We start from the raw sequence: 16894 nt of genomic DNA, 5'->3' as shown, positions 1-16894 counted from the left end.
CACTGTAAAATTGTAGGACTATTTGACCTGGTTGGATAAGGAAAGATAAAATGTTGATTCCAGTCTGTTCTTGGGATGAAGATTTAAATTTGAGACTATAGCCTTTCCTAACCACAAAAATGAACTGGGCTTTGGCCTGCTGTTATGATACTTAGGCTTTAAATCATAATGAATCTTGGTTAAAACATTTTCTTGGCAATTGAAATGTCTTGAGAAAAAGAAACTTGAGCATAAGCTTTCATAAGTTAAAAGACCCCATATGTTGCAGGGTTAAATCTTAAATCATTGAACTCATTTTAGAAACCTGCATATTCCAACCACATGCATGCCATGAATATATATATATATATATATATATATATATATATATATATATATATCTTTTCATTCCCACCATCAATATACATATATCTGTGTCTTCTCATTTTCTTGCCGAACAAACACGCTCTAATTTCCAGTTTTCTTTCAACCAGCAAAGTTAAGTCTGCTGCTTGGTGTACATGAAGCATGCTGAATCATTATTCATCAATGGACATTTTGGAATAGCTTCTTTGTTTATACATATATATAACCAAATACATAAACAAAGAAAATGAGAATCAAGTAAGGTGAAGCTGAAACTCGTAATACATATGTTGCAACTTCATTTGTTATATATCTATTCAAAATTGTGTGATACTAAGAACTGTATCAGTAGAACTTGATTATATCATCAGAGGTACATGATTAAGATGCCATATCTGGAATCCTATACACATGTAGCTATATATGGATCGCCATAGTGACAAGAAAACCCCAATCTTCCTAGCTACGTTCAGGGGTGATCAAGGATTACATATCCCATTTACTAGGGTTATTGAGTTTTGAGAGCACTATGATTATGAAGAGACCCAACACATTATCTCACCTGCAGCTTGTCTGTATATCTCTTCCACTGTAATTGACTCTGCAAATTGATTAGAAGCTCCATTTACCTGCTCAACAATTTAACTCAATTAGAATGAAGATGATGTATAACTATTATATATTTTATACATAGACCTAGTTGAAAAAAATTAACCCGGCTCAATGAATTTTTCTTGCCTATTCTTAAGTGATACATATAAAATAGTTATAAAATATAAAGATATTGCTCAAATATAAAGCATTCATAGGATATATCACTTATCTAATAGTTGAGTGCAATTTATTGGAAGTAGCTAAGAAAAATCTTAATCAGAAAGCTAATCTGGCTTAGTATTTAAAAAAACATTGAAATTCCCTAGTGTTTATTAATGTTCTTTGTGTGATTACTTATTAGCTAAAAGTTCAATCCAGAATTCTCAAGCTGAATAGGAATTGGTCTCTTATATATATATATATATATATATATATATATGTAGCTCCCTGCAATTCAAAACTTTAAATACAAACATGCACATATGAAATAAGATGGAAGATGAACTTTTACCTTCACAAAATACCCAAATCAGATTTTAGAATTTTATTTTATTTTTATTTTAGATTTAGTAAAATAATGATTCATAAAGATTTGGAACATTCAGCTTCCACAAATATGATTTTGAAATATAAAATGAATTCTTTTAAGAAAAAAAAAATCATTGGCAAAGAGTTGTACCAAATTTGCAGTAAGAAGAAATTGGAACATAATTTTCATATTCTAAGCTGATATAATTTAATTAAAACCTCAGTTTAGAATCCTCTTAAGCTAGATTCAGTTTAAATTACAGGTAAATTATTCATCATGCATGGCTTGGAAAGAACAAGCTATCATATTAATAACTCATGTTATCCTAACTTTTTATAGGAACATAGAAATAGTTAATTTAAAATTTTTATACCATCGGTATTTCCTTGAAATTAAGGAGAAAATATATGTGATCTACTTCTCATGAGATTAAATCTAAAGCTTGAGAGTCTTATAATTCATCCAACAGGGCTAATGTATGCAACTATGCATATGTGTCTTGTGACATTAACTAAATTAAGAATAGTACTACATTATATGAAACAGAAGATCACCAGCCACTCTTCTTACATATTTAGTTAGAAAATCCTAATGAATATCGTGTATAATCATGCATTCATTAAAATCTTGTCAATGGAAATAATAATGTATATTTTACTTTAGAATTTCTTGAACTGGAAAGATAGTATTTTATAAGAATAAGTTACCTATAAAGATATAAAGGAAGACTTACATGTGCTTGAATCATGTATGTGTTTCGATTCGAATCGGAGGAAACATGAGCGGACAACATCTCTATGTTATGCTTCTCCAAAACATAGCAAATAGTAGTGAAGAGACCAGGCTTCTTTGAAGAACATATACTAATTTGTGCTTCATCACCACAAATGTTCAATACTACATTGGAGGAAGTCCATGTCTGAAATAGCACAGGATACCTTGGAATTGAAGGTACATTATTGGATGATCTTGTGGTGACATTCGACAGGTTATTATTAGAAGACCCTTGATCAGCCATGAATGCTTCCCTTGAATCGGCTATCTTTTGTGGGGTTACCAAAGATGGCTCATAACAGAAAGTTGCAGCACCACCTTGTAGCCTCTCTAGTTTTTGTTTTTGTAGCTTTTGTAGAGTTTGTTGTAGGGTTTTGATGTAGTTCACTGCTTCATCAACAATGGTGGACTTGTCAGCCTGTAATTATTAAAAAAAAGAAAAGAAAAGAAAAGAAAGAATCAAAGGAAGGTGTTACTCACATAACTAAATGCATAATGCATATCTTGCTAAATTCAGAAATTAAGCTTGTTCTTCGAATTATTTTTGCATGTGAGGTCATGTTCATAAAATTTAAGTTACAAAAATTGGAGAATTCTTATTAATTAAACAACTTTCCATCTATGAACAGTCCATATATTTAATTTGAGATTTGGAAAATCTTTAAATGTTGGATTTACATCTTCAACACTCTCCCCCAAAATTCCATCCTAAAGTTGGAAAGAAATCTGTTGATAGGTGCATCCTTGATGAACCTAATCTTTGATATTTGGAAACTTTTATTTTTCTTTTTCACCAACTTTCTTCTAATATTTTTCATATACTTCATTTTATCAGTTTATTAATCTATAGTTTAGTGATTGAACGCCAATGAAAATTAACATTTTAACCTCATAATTCAAGACGAAAATATAAAAGATGTTGAGATTGAAACTCGGTCGTATATAACATCTTGCATAAAAAAAACTTAATACGTAAATAAGTAAAAGATCAAGCTTGTTAGTCGTGTAAGAATATATACGTGTTTACACGAATTATAAGAAAGTTTCGTTTCATTAGTAGGAGTTCTTGGATGTGATTGACAGTGATGGTGCTTAGCTAGCAAATTAGGGCTTCATATTTCACTGTTTAAAACTGCAGAAAAACCAACGTAAAAAGATAAGAGGTAAATAAGTAATGCCAGCCCTTCTCCCCTCTACCTATGCCCATGATTCCATGAAGGAAAGAAACAAAAACGATTCACTTTTATCAAAAATTCAGGTATAAAAAAAGGCACCCTCCTCCTTTCTTTATGCTAAAACGCTAGTACAGCTTCTTCTTCAAAACTCATCTTAAATATTGCATCAAACAAAGACAAAAAAAGAAGAAAAAAAACTTGGTAGAAAGCTACAATAACCTAGTAACAAGCATGCAAAAAGAACACCAAATTAACCTTGAATTTTATGTAATTTATTACCTTAGGAGGGAGTTGAGGAAGCAAAGCATGAAGATTAGCAAACATGTTTCTCATCTTCTTTCTTCTTTCTCTTTCAGTCCATATATGTATCTCATGATCTGATTCACCTCCACCGCCGCCGCCGCCGCCAGCACCACCAGCTTTCTCTTCTTTAGCATCACTACTGTCACTTCCTTTATTACCATTCTTTCTTCTCTTGTTATTATTATTAGGCAGAGATATTTCTTTCCCTACTTCTGTCTGGCTATTCGTGCTTCTGGAACCTCCAGCTGCCATCTTATTCTTCTGCTCACTGCCTCCTGAAGCTGTAGTATTGTCAGAATTGGATAAAACCCATGACGGGTTTTCCCAAAAGAAACTTTCATGCTCTTCTTTAGACATGGATATTGAGAGAGAGAGAGGGAGAGGGGTTGGTGATGTGAAGAAGAAGTAGAGGAGAAAGGAGGCGTTTAAAAAGGAGGCAAATAGAGAAAGAGATATGATTAGGGTGGCAAAGGCAGAGGAAGATGTCCAAATTACAATCATAAGGCAATGCCGTTACTATGCTTCAAAACAAAAACGGAAAAGAAAAATAAAATAAAAATTATTATGCTAACCGCGTTGCTACAAAATAAACAAATAAATAATTTATCATCTATTCTCTTATTTTATATGGGTCCCATACGTATGATGGTCTCACCTCCGGTTTCACCAAATTAAAATATGTTCATCATAAATTTTACAATTGAATTATATTAAATATAAATTTTTTTTTTTTAAATATAAAATTTATCGAAATGTATATTATAATCTATTTCAAAGTTATTAGTATATATATTATAGTCCATAAACCATATTCTAGGCTAGAAAACATATATATATAGATGGGATTGACGAACAGTATTGATTTATAATTAATAAAAAAACGAATATGATGTCTATTACAAAAATATTTAAAGATGTTATTATATATGATTCTGATAGCATATAATATATTCTTCTTGACACCTTTCTATGCACAGGGAGTAGGGTTTTTGTACTTATTTATTTCCTTTACATGTTGCTAAAAGTGAATTCAATTCTTTGTTTAAAATGACAAAGTTCATATGGGATAGTAGGTTTAGTTAGGTTTCTATTTGCTTTTCAAAGAACAAGATCATAACAGTGAAAATCATGCTTTGATACTCGTTCATTTGTAGAAGTTATTTTTCTTTTCATTTCATTCTTTTTGCCTTTTATTCCTGTAACTTCCCTTCATTATAGCTAGGGCAACTATGTATACACTCAAATTCTGAAAGTTTATTCTTATTATGGCAATTTGAATAGCACTAATTTATCTCTACATGACTACTTTTATCTCTAGCTAATACATATTTAGATATGAAATTTTTTTAACGTTTTCTAAACGAGTGTATGATAAATCGAGTTTAATGTATAAATAATATATATAAAATAATTATAGAATTTATCACCATTTTATTTGTTTAAATATAAAATATCAAACAATGTAACCTCATTTAATGATTAGGTTTAGTAATACAAAGTAGTGAAATCATTTCTAAATCAAAACTGAAGTCTCGAAATGGCTCTTTCACAGTCCCATTGAGGGAAGTCTCAGCATTTTTAAGTTTTCTTTTTAAAAAGAATCCCTTAGGATGAAATGGCCCATAGTTTCAATAAGTTGATTATTGTTTTCTTGTCATTTTTAAGACATAAAGACAATCTTATGGTAATCAGTATATTCTAATGTTGAGACTGACACTAATTGTCTATTAATTTAGAAAAGATACAAGCGTTACGTGCAAGTGTGATGATTAGATGTCACATATTTCATTATATGATTAAATAATATATATATATATATATATATATATATATATATATATATATATATATAATATATAAGCAAGCATTAGTCTGTTTAATGTTTACTATAATTAAACAATTCCGAAGAATTTTCTTCTCTATACTTTCTATATTAATAAAAGAGAAAGAAACAAACTAACTTGGCCTTTAATTCCCATGTGTTATTCAATTTTTTCTTTCACTTATTGAATGGGCGATGGCTGTCATCTAACAGTAGCCAACTTAGTTTATGTGTTGTTTTTATTGTGAGGATTCAATAGCCAGAAATTATATTATGGAGTAATCATTCATTATAAAGATGATAGTTTAAACTTCGTGCAAAAATAATGACCCGAATTCAGAATCGGCCAATTACATAAATATTTGATAAATCTCATAAATACAGGCATTCATACTTAGGTGTAAGAATTATATTATATAGTTTTTGGAAGAAAAAATGGGAGATAGATTGTAGTTTGGAGGCACCAAATTAGCTAGAAAAAGAATTAATAAACAAAATGTTTGGAACTTTTTCCAGAAAAAGGGATAGAGAGGATAAATTAAAAAAGAAGAGTATGATGATAATACGTACAGAAAAAGATTGTGATAGTTGTTACAACTTACAAACACTTTTAATTCTTTTATTTTTTTTTTTTTCATTATAGCTCTTTGTAATTTTTATTATGTGAAGATAGTATTAAAAGAATTATGATATATTATAAATTCATATTCATAACTAAAACCCAGCAAAATAAAAATAAAAAAAGTTGAAAATATTAAATGTAATCGAACATTGGGAGACTTTAGATATAATAAGTGGTCATGAGGGAAAGATATAAAGATGTAAAGGAAAACACAATTCATTTGTAATTTGTGTCACATAATATTCTAAGGAAAACTATGTCTTTTTGTATTATTGTTAATGGTATGTCCAATTCATAAGATAAAAGGAGTTTTCGGATTTAGATATATACACATAATTAAAAAAAAAAAAAAACAAATTATATAGGATTTGGATTGAAATATTTAGAATCATAAGCCAACTTTCGAATTGTTACTTTTAATATACAGAAATCTTAACTCAAAGTATTTACTATATTATATATATTGTGTGATTAATATGAACAATTAAAAAGAATAAAATAAAATAAAAGAGGGTGACACATGTTTGGTACCCAACACACACATGGAAGCAGCTAGGAATTTGCAACTGTTAAATGATTGATAAAAATAAAGAAAAACGTGGATACGTCATCATCTGAATCCCTTCAAGACAATCTTATTTCTTATTAATTTCTGTATTAATCATAATTTCATGTCACTACTCAAAAATTAAAAAAATAGAAAGAAAAAATATATTACTTTTTAGATTTTGAAAATTACTTTTGCAAAAAGTAAATGAATAAATGTTTTTTTTCAAAAATAGATTTAAGAAAAAAAGTTTATAAAAAATTAAAAAAAAAAAATCAATATATTAAATAAAAAAATTTCAAATTTAATTTTTAAACACTCAAATGTCAATCCCAATCCAAAAAATACCCTTAGTAGCAGACGACCAACTAGTAATTGGTGTTTCTCATCACTCTACTCTTATGGGAGATGACAAAAAAAGATGAACACTTTATATTGGAAATCACCTCAAAAGTTGAGCAAGTTAACCATACTTTCAATATTAAATGACTTCGAATTTACTTTTTAAGCTAATCAAAATATAAGCAATTCAAAGCATAAGTTCAATCATTTGTCTGATAATGCATTTGAATGAAAATAATGTCAACCGTACAACAGATGAATCCTTCAAAAAGCTTTGACAATGTTTAACCATATTATTCTATGTATTCATAATTGTCATAATGCTCAGAAGGGGGACGAACCCTTAATCACTCCTGCTGCAACTTATAACGGACAGCAGCTCCTCTCTTTAAATTATCCAGTTCATAAAGAGTAAAATTTGTTTCAATCAAATGAGGCATATTTAGGATATCATCCACCCGGTTGCTGGATTGACAATCCATTAGAACAACAGCTAAAGCAAGCTTTCTAAGCATCTTTCTTCTACGCAGGTAGAGCTGTCATCTTGCAAATGGGGCATATATTTTTCAACACTAACCACTGTTTGATGCAGTTGGTATGGAAGACATGTCCACAATCTAGCGTTCCAAGATCATCCCCGTCCACATACTCTTCCTGCAATGATCAAAGGTGAAAATAAAGCTGAGAAACTAATAAATGTTCCACATGAAATAATTAAATTCAGCCAACTTTCTTTGTAATATTAGTTCACTACAGGATGCTAGATACCTGACAGATACTACATGGCTCCAAATCTGCTGGGTTATCTGCTATCATGAAAACATATTTTTGCTGCTTCATTAACTTCAAGATTGTCCCCTCACTTAGTCCAGTATTCACATCCCCTATGCGTTCTTCCAATGCCAACAATTCCTGATAGTGATATTACCATCTTGATGTTAAGCAAATACTCACATTGAACTAACTAGCGAGAAAACATTTGCTCGACTCGTACCTCATAAGACATGTTATCAACATCAAGGCGCATATCCCTGTGCCTGTCATACACTTCGGCCATACTATGATGTGTGAACGGATCAAAAAGCATATAATCCTGATGTAGCATTGAATTTAGTTGATAAACAAATTCTTATACTAATAATATATAGCAAGTTATGTTCAAAAAGAAATGGCAAGAACTTGAGCATTTTTTCTGAGTCAAAAGTATATCCATAGTTAGACACCTGCCTAATATGATTTTTGTCAGCAGTTACTCATAGACCACCTGACCAAGTATCACCTGAAGCTTAGTTTATGAGAAATGGGCATTTGACTTATCACTTGAGATCATAAAATTTGAAACTAACTAAATCACTTCTTAATAAACCAATTAAAACAATTCGTATAGTTTTTGTGTGCAACTATTTCATAAAAGATATTTTCCTCATATTGTATCACTTGAACGGAAGGCGTTTAAACCTCACCAAGTTGTTTCCATGTGTCGCATGCAACGAGGAAAAAGCCACATTTATCACTTTAACCTAAAACCACCACTAGGCAAGAGTGGATGAGAGATTGTAATGCACAGCCTTGCTGAAATTTGTTATGATAATTTGAATGTGCTGAGTGGATGAGAAATCTACTAAAGTTATACTTTTTTTACAAGAACTAGGCAAGCACTAAGCCAGAAATGCATACAAATTAAACAGCTAAAGAATCAATCGGACCTCAACCCGAAGGTTTTCACCCCTGCGCATGGCATTCAGGACTTGACGAATCTGGTCCATAAAGAACAGAAGTTGTTAGTACTCGAAATACAATATTCAAACTTGGTCACTAATCACCCTGTTAAAAGTAGCAATTCCAAAGACAAACAGATACTGTAACAAGTAGAGCTTTAGTTCACCATCTATTGCAGAGACAGAGAAAGTCAAAATAATATCTAGAAAGACAATTAAACAAAAAACAGTTTTCTGGGGCACAACATCACCAGAAAAGACAGTAACAAATCAGTTTAAAGAATATCATCTGTAGGCTATCAGTCAGAGAAGATGGTCAGGAAGTTAATACCCAGACCATTAAGTATAGTCTGGTAGGGGCATTTAATTCCTTTTTGGGCTCCAATAATAATATCAAAAGGAGCCTTTTTGTTTTATAATTCAATATAGATATTAAAGAGATGACAACATAGTTGGAAACATATACGAAACATAGATGGAGATAGATGAAGAGAGCAATGGCACTGTTCACAATATTGTGAAGTTTGAAAAACCATTAGACACTCTTCTTTGTTGCTCTTATAGCACCTATATCCTCTCTCTGCCAGATTTCAACAAAACCTGAAATTCATGGATATTTCTTTACCAATTGGACCTCTTCGCATCATAGAAATTTAAAATTTCAAGTTGCTACTTAGAAATTCCTGCAATCTGCTTCTGTGAGAACAACCAAAGCCTCAACAGGTGATCCATTTTTATTGCAGAAAATATTTTCCAGGAAAACATTTTGTGCATTTTCCAGTGTATTCGGCATCAGAAAATTGGCCAATGGAAAATTATTTCCTGGTAAAAGAGAAAAACTAAGCAATTTGATGAAAAATGACTTGCTCATTATGAAAATGGGAAGTCTCTGGACTTGTATTTGTGAAATAAAAGAACTTGTAAAAGAACTAAATAAATATATGTCAATTAATATATCAACTACCGGCAATCACCTCTGATGATCTCCGGCTACAGTTGGTGGCCAGTAGTGAGCATGCGTCACCAAACAGCCATCAGAATTTATTTTCTTCTTCAACTTTGCAATTTTGGTGTAATTTTCTTCTATAATTAATCATAAATTAAAAATATAAAATTTGTTTAGTTTTTAAATATGTTATCAATCTTTTTATTGAAAAAAAAGTAATATTTTTCAAAACACGCCAAACACTTGAAAATAATTTTCTTATTATCAGTTTCCCTATACAACCGAACAACAAAAATAAGTTAGTTCATAAAATATTCCCCAAAAACAAGTTTTTTTTCCGCAAAAAATTGTCTTAAGATTCAATCCAATTCCATTCCATATCCGACATCCTGGAACCACAATGTTCTAACTCCAACCATGGATCACCAATTTCAGGGAAAAAAAATTGTATATCAAAATGGCATCTGAAGACAGATCTCTTATTTCTTTTGTAGCCTTGTTGCTCATCAGATAAATATGAGTAACAGTTATCTGAAAATTCAATGATAGGATCACCATTATTCCCTAATTAAATTGGACAATACCATACCCATGTAAATAGGCCCAAACTAATTTCCTGCTGACAATCAATAAGTAGAAAAACAGAAACTAGAGATAAAATGCAGAACCCAGATAATGTATACTTAGAATGCGAACCTCAGATATTAGCTGATGTCTCCCTTCAATATCAGCAGCTAAAGCTCTCAATGAACGAGGCATCCCTAGAACATCATCACTTTGTCCTTCCATCAAGAATGCAGACCTTAGAAACGGTTGAACATGACCATGGCCGCTAGATCCAGAAGACATAATCGTCTCTTGAGAGGAAGCAGAAGGCCCAGAAGATGAAAGGAAATGACCACTGTGACTACCAGACTCAGACTCCATAGATGGAAACAGGGACCAAGGAGCAAATTCTGAAAACCTCTGCTGATTCTGTGATGTGGGGTTATGTTGAGGAAGCCAGGTGGGAGAGGGCAAAGAATGCATGCTTGAACTGGGACTGACTCTGGTAGAAGAGGCACTGGCTGAAGAGCTCATGTTTCCAGTAGCCAAACTCCAACCTGCTGGATCTTGTCCCGTGTTTCTCATCTCAGTTATAGGGACAAACATGGAACGCTCCCCACTGTTTCTTGAGATGCTTCTTAAGTTTGCCGCCTCTCGTAATGCAGAACCTCTTTCTCCAGAAATATCGGAACTAGATGAATTCCCAGCTCTTGAAGTAGAAGATCCATTCCAAGGAAAAGGATGCATGGTTCTTGAGGAAGCAGAAGCATGCATAGCATGAGCGGGGCCCTGAGGAGGACTCGAATTTGCTGTTGGAATTGATCTAAGGTCCATGGAATCACTAAATGGGACAGGTCTAAGAGACTGATTCATCAACCAAAAATTAGGATGCCTAGCACCACCAGTTGTTGATAAATTAAACATTGGAGGTTCCTGTTGATGACTGGCATTTATCCTCCTACCAATATTTCTCAGAGGATCTGCATTTCCAGTAACACTTGAAGAAGGAACGGCATCAGAAGCCACTCCTCTCACACCAAAACCAATTCTTGTATTTGACTGTTCAGGAGGGCTAACACTAGGAGAATTCCACGAGGGAGGAGATAAACTTAAGCTGCTTGAAGAATTATGATTAGTACCTGAACTCCATGCACCATTTTCAGCATGTGGAAAGCAACTTGAACTCCCACCAGGATAAGAATGTCCAGAAGCCTTTCTCTTGCAGGACAAACCCCAACCACCTAGAGAGGAACTAGAACCACCACTAGTTTCCTCCAACAGATTACCAGAACTTCCAGATGGGCCAACATTATTAGAAGAAGCACCGGTATATGCCTGCCCAAGATTTAATCCTTCAGAATTGAAACGATTAGGGCCTAAAGCCCTTCCTGTACCATGCCGGTCACTGCTACTGTCATCCACATACCCTCCACTTGTATTCAAATTTGGCAGGAGACTGTTAGAGCTGGAACCCTGCAAAAGTGATTGCTCACTTCTCACATGATTGCTACTGATGCCAATACTACCCCTCCCCGGCAACAGGATATCATTTGGTTCAAATCGCCTTTCTCCTGACCTTGGACCAACCACATTATGAGTATTAACTAAAGAAGACCACCTTTCTTCCATTTCCATCCCATCATCAATGGCTTGATTTAGCAGATTTATCCTTGAGCTAGATTCACCCAATGTCCATCCACTGAAGCTCTGAACATCATGAGAAATAGCATTTACACATGATGCCTCATCATAAGATACAGCATCACTTGACAGCCTATTTTCGACTGGATTTAGCATGTTATTTATAGAAGATTGTTGACTCATAGTAGTACTATTTGAAGCAGATCCCTGATCAGTGTCAATGTTTTCTGGGAAAGAATCAACAGCACTCAATTTTCTTTGCATAAGAAACGACTTATACCACCTAATTAAACTGCTAAGGTTCTAAGCAATACTCCAAGTGTCCAGCAGGTATAGTGGTTTGCATGTACACTTATGAGAACACCTGAAAGCATGTAGCAGAGAACAATAAACATGAAAACAAACAGGTAGCTGAAAAGCTAAAAAAAGCCCAGCACTGAGTCACAATAGTTATATCAATAGGAAAAAAATAAGGAAAAAATATATAAATTTAGCAGATTGGATAAGCTGAACGACAGTTCAATTAAAGAACGTACTTGAAACACCCAGACTTCTTGGATCAATCTTAACAAGTAATCTGGTTGCATTGTGCAAGTCCCCAGCCGAAGTCCTGACATTGTACCCAAGGGGGAGTGAAAATTATGACCATTAATAGTTAAAATATTAAAAGAAAGAACTTCTTCTAACAGTGGACAAGCTCAGAAATGATCAGACAACACACTCAAATCCACTCCCTCCTCCCAAAAAAGACCTCAAAAAGATATAATGCTGAATTACTTATCTAATCCTTCACACTTTTCTTATTTCCAAAAAGACCTTAACAAAATATAAGACCTTAACACTACAGCTGCCAAGTTAATGAAAAATGTTTCTTGACCAAGTAGATTCCATGAGAGAAAAGCTCTTTTTCCTTGATCCTAATTATGTCTAGCCCACTTGGTATCACTGCTATCGGCAGCTTATTTGCATATATGATGCTAGAGTCCATCACACTAACATCTTGCACAAAGAAATTCTCAGGAAACGCGTCTACCTCAACTTATATGAGATTGTTAACAAACACTAACAAAGTTTCAGCAGTTAAATGAGTGCCTCTATGTACGACACAATATTTTATCTGCTACTCTAAGAAAAGCTCTAATGCTAATTCTATCTTCAAAAATCGACCTAATCAGGAAAGCAAACTGTATCATCTCATTTTCTTAATAACTATAGTTAGTTAAACAATGGCCAGAAAAGTTATTTGTTGTCTACCAATTTTATTGTAGCTCTTCTAGTACAAGTACTCCTTTGTAGGATTAGGTGCAGAAATACCAATTATAAGCACAGTGGATGTATTTTTTCATGTTCAACTCTCCACCACTAAACTGAAATGGGTTTGGTATTCAAGAAACTTCAATGCTAAGCAGTACCAATCGCATGGGACATACAAGATCACATAGTCAGAATGCATTACAAGAAGAAACATTAGGAACTGTTTATACAGTTTCAGGCCATATCTAGTGCATCCTCCATAGTTGCTATAGCTAACTATAAAGATATCAAAAACACTCTTGAATATTCCAGCTGCAACAATAACAAAGAGTGGTGGAAAATCTCTTCAAAATTGCATCAAGTACAATGTGGTTTCGAAAATTTGACTTTCACCAATTGAACTCAAGTTTGACCCTCCTAATAAACTTGACTCAAAACCCATTGAATACAAAAACTAAACAATTTCATTTACAGAGTTTTTCTTAAAAAATAATTAAACCTTTACGCATTAACCCATTCTCAGAATTACTATAAAATTCAAAATTAGAAGAGAAAGATGCAAACTTTCTAAGAATCTCAAATTACCCAACTCAATGCTGTGTTATACTAGCCAAGGACATGAAAAACCCAATTCCATATCAAACAATTTGATACCTTGAGCTACCCAAAAAAACCTCATATCAATTCCAAAGATAATTAAAACAAAAAAATGAAATAAAACAGTAATCAACAAATCCATATGCAGTAAACAACAAATCCATATGCAGTAAATAAAAAATTTAAGGAAAAATAATAATTCCCAACATGGGTCTCTTCGATCCTTTCTACAATTCCAAGAGATTAAGCATCAAAAAGAAAAACCTAGAAATAATATGTTAAAAAAAATAAAAAGAAGTTAAATTTATTGCAAGTTAAAGGAATTACCTGAGAAACCGATGATAAGAGAGGCTCGATATCAAACCCAAAAAATCAAATTGGGTGACAAAAACCACAAAGAAAAACAACCAGTAATAGAAGCTAAGAGAGAACCAAAAACCAAAAAAAAAAATGTTATTCTATCATTATTATGATTACTATACAAGTTTATTTTGATAATTTTCCCTTCTCTCTCTATATGTTTTGGTATTCTGGTATTTTCAGTTACTGTCTTTGATTGCAGAGAGGAAGGGAAATGGAGAGAGATTATAATCAGAAAAAACAAGACAAAAAGAAAATATTTAGAAAAAAAAAAAACACTGAAGAGCAATTTGGCTCAGAGACTTTGGAGATGGAGATTAGAGAGTCTCAGTAATTATAATATGAATATAATTAATTTTTAAAGAGTTTTAATTATGCAAAATTTTTAAGAGGTAATTAATGAGTTAATAATCGGATTAATGAGGTATGACAGTAAGTGTGTATGTGTATGTGGTTGTGTGATCTTTTGGGTCTTTTTGTGTTTGGATGGGTTATGTTCCTGTTTTACACGTACCTTTCATGCATTTTCAAGGGTCCCACTTTCTTTTCTTTTTTCTTTTTTGTTTTTCTTTTCCTATTTTACTTCTCTAGTTTAGGTATGAGAGGTTAAAAATTCAAATCTTGCCAAGTTGCAGAATTCCAAACTTTTGGAGTGGCTATAGCTTTCTGGCTCAATCAATAGGATTAGTTTTATGCCCCAAATGGAAGTACATATGGTAAAGATGTAAGGAAAAGGAAAAGGGAAAGAAATTTACATTTTTTTGTAGAGTTATTACCTTCTTTGATAATGATTTAATTGATTTGGACTGACTCTAAAATTATTTAAAATGGATTTAAAAATTATTTAAAATTAATTTAAAAATAATTTAAAATTGAGTTCGAAATATTTGATTAGTTTTGCAAATCAATATCAATTAAATTGAGAGCTAATTGAGTAATCTCGATGAGCTAATATTAATTAAATTGAGATTGAATTTTTGACCTACGTGAATTCAAATTGAGTATTAAACTTTAAGTTTTGGAATCGATTCTATCTCAAAATCTCAATAATATTTCGATTCGACTCAATTTAAATATAAATCTACTTTCAGAAAATAATTCATAAGGATAAGAGTAGTTTTAGTTAGATAGCACAAAATAATTTCAATCCATTAGATTTCTCTTATATTTAACTTGAATCTACCAATTCAAAGGAATAATTAAGTTAAGAGCTAGTTGAATACTTTTATGAGCTAATATTAATCAAATTGAATTTAAATTTGAGCTACTTAAATTTGAATCGAGCATTGAATTTTGAATTTTAGAAGAATCGATTCTATCTTTAAGCTCGATAATATTTTAATTCAATTATACACCTATTTGTAAAGAATAATTTATAAGGACAAAAGTTGTTTTAGTTACATAGCACAAAAAAAAAAATTAATCTATTAAATTACTCTCGTATTTAATTTGAATCTACTAGCAAAAATTAATTCAAATGATATATAAATAATTTTATTTGCATATTAAATACCGAATATATAGATTAAATATAAAATAAATTTAGTCAAAATATCAAATATGCAAAAAATTCAATTAAATATTACATAATATTCTTTGTAGGAATGATTTATTTATTATTGCATGACTTATATATATTCCGACTATTTTATGTAAAATCATCTATTCGCATCGAATGGTTGGTACAATCAGCATGGAGTACAAAACAATTTTCCTTTCCTTCGAGCCAAAAACAATTAAGTTGAACAATTAGAAACACATATACAAAATGTGAATAAAATAAAAGGATGAAAATAGTGGAATGGTAAGCTTTGTTTGAAGGTTTTTTAACAGTTTTGTAAAGTATGAATTGGAAAATATTTGTGAAGCTTAATGTTAACAATATATGTATTGTCATTGCATAGGCCAATGTAGAGTTGATGGGTAATAATAAGAGTATATTTATGGGCTAAGATGCCCCCTCCTAACTGTCGAGATCGTCCCCACCTTAATCAATCTTCACCACTCATCCGCAGCACCATCCTCCCCATTCCTGCCATTAAGGGTAGCATTTCTCCATCCGCCATGCTCCCTCTTCTTTCTTGTTTACATTAAGTTTGCTTGTTAAATGAAAGAAACACATGAATGCTAATACATTCATAAAAAGTATGAGACTTCAAACTTTAGGGTTGTATCATGATGGAGGTATTTTCATTTCTTATGAAGTTTTTAATCATGATATTCAGAAAAAACCATATATGAAAATGAGTTAAAAATATTTTTTATCTTGTTAGGTAATTCTCAAATTAGGTTTCAAGAGTTGTGCACCAAATTTACACTTTAGACGAAATCGTTTTTAGAGCTGCGAAGTCTCGAGTTCAAATTATAATCACGACCGTCAAATTGGATTGAACGCGTTATTTAAAAAATTAATGTGAATTTTTCAAATATATATAAATGAGGTTTGCTTTAAAAAGTAGAGTTTAACCATGGTTCAACCACCAATGGGCTTTTTATATCATGACCTTAAATCTTTTGGTTATACAAGCGTTCAAGTCCAAGATTGTTGGGCTTCAACAAGTCCTAGTAGCAAGAGGAAGGGCAAGTCTTGTTTATCGTTCAAGCAATGATGATAAGGCATAAATCCCTCTAAAGATTTCCTATCTACATTTTAGCAGTAGGACTGCTTATTTCCACAAATATTTTTATTATGAGTTGAAGAGGACTAAAATACCTTTACATGAAATCTGTCTCATCTAAAAGTGTTGAGAGATACTCTCAAGGAAGAATTACATATATT

General features: G+C 32.0%; 2 protein-coding genes across 3 annotated transcripts; both read right to left on the bottom strand.

Annotated features, from left to right (window-relative positions):
• Positions 1-633: 633 nt before the first annotated feature.
• LOC8275281 (transcription factor bHLH95-like) lies at positions 634-4283 on the bottom strand. Its single transcript, XM_015718885.3, has 3 exons — positions 3697-4283; positions 2202-2660; positions 634-974 (listed from the first exon to the last, which is right to left on the bottom strand). The coding sequence occupies exons 1-3, from the start codon at positions 4219-4221 to the stop codon at positions 879-881; spliced, it is 1080 nt and encodes a 359-aa protein (XP_015574371.2). The 5' UTR covers positions 4222-4283; the 3' UTR covers positions 634-878.
• Positions 4284-7248: 2965 nt separating this feature from the next.
• On the bottom strand, positions 7249-14498 carry LOC8288343 (E3 ubiquitin-protein ligase MBR2). 2 transcript variants are annotated; one of them, XM_015718907.3, is made up of 7 exons: positions 14083-14483; positions 12441-12514; positions 10414-12268; positions 8760-8810; positions 8048-8146; positions 7822-7965; positions 7249-7707 (listed from the first exon to the last, which is right to left on the bottom strand). In XM_015718907.3, exons 3-7 carry the CDS (start codon positions 12166-12168, stop codon positions 7576-7578), a joined length of 2181 nt encoding a protein of 726 aa, XP_015574393.1. In that variant the 5' UTR covers positions 12169-12268; positions 12441-12514; positions 14083-14483; the 3' UTR covers positions 7249-7575. The 2 variants fall into 2 exon arrangements, with proteins under 2 accessions (XP_015574393.1, XP_048231567.1); XM_048375610.1 differs by lacking the exon at positions 8760-8810 and having other exon boundaries at positions 14083-14498.
• Between the last annotated feature and the right edge of the window lie 2396 nt (positions 14499-16894).

This window comes from Ricinus communis, chromosome 6 (genome assembly GCF_019578655.1).
Source record: "Ricinus communis isolate WT05 ecotype wild-type chromosome 6, ASM1957865v1, whole genome shotgun sequence".
NCBI classification, from domain to species: domain Eukaryota; kingdom Viridiplantae; phylum Streptophyta; class Magnoliopsida; order Malpighiales; family Euphorbiaceae; genus Ricinus; species Ricinus communis.
The sequence above is the reverse complement of the archived record's forward strand: the minus strand, read 5'-3'. Positions and strand labels throughout refer to the sequence as shown.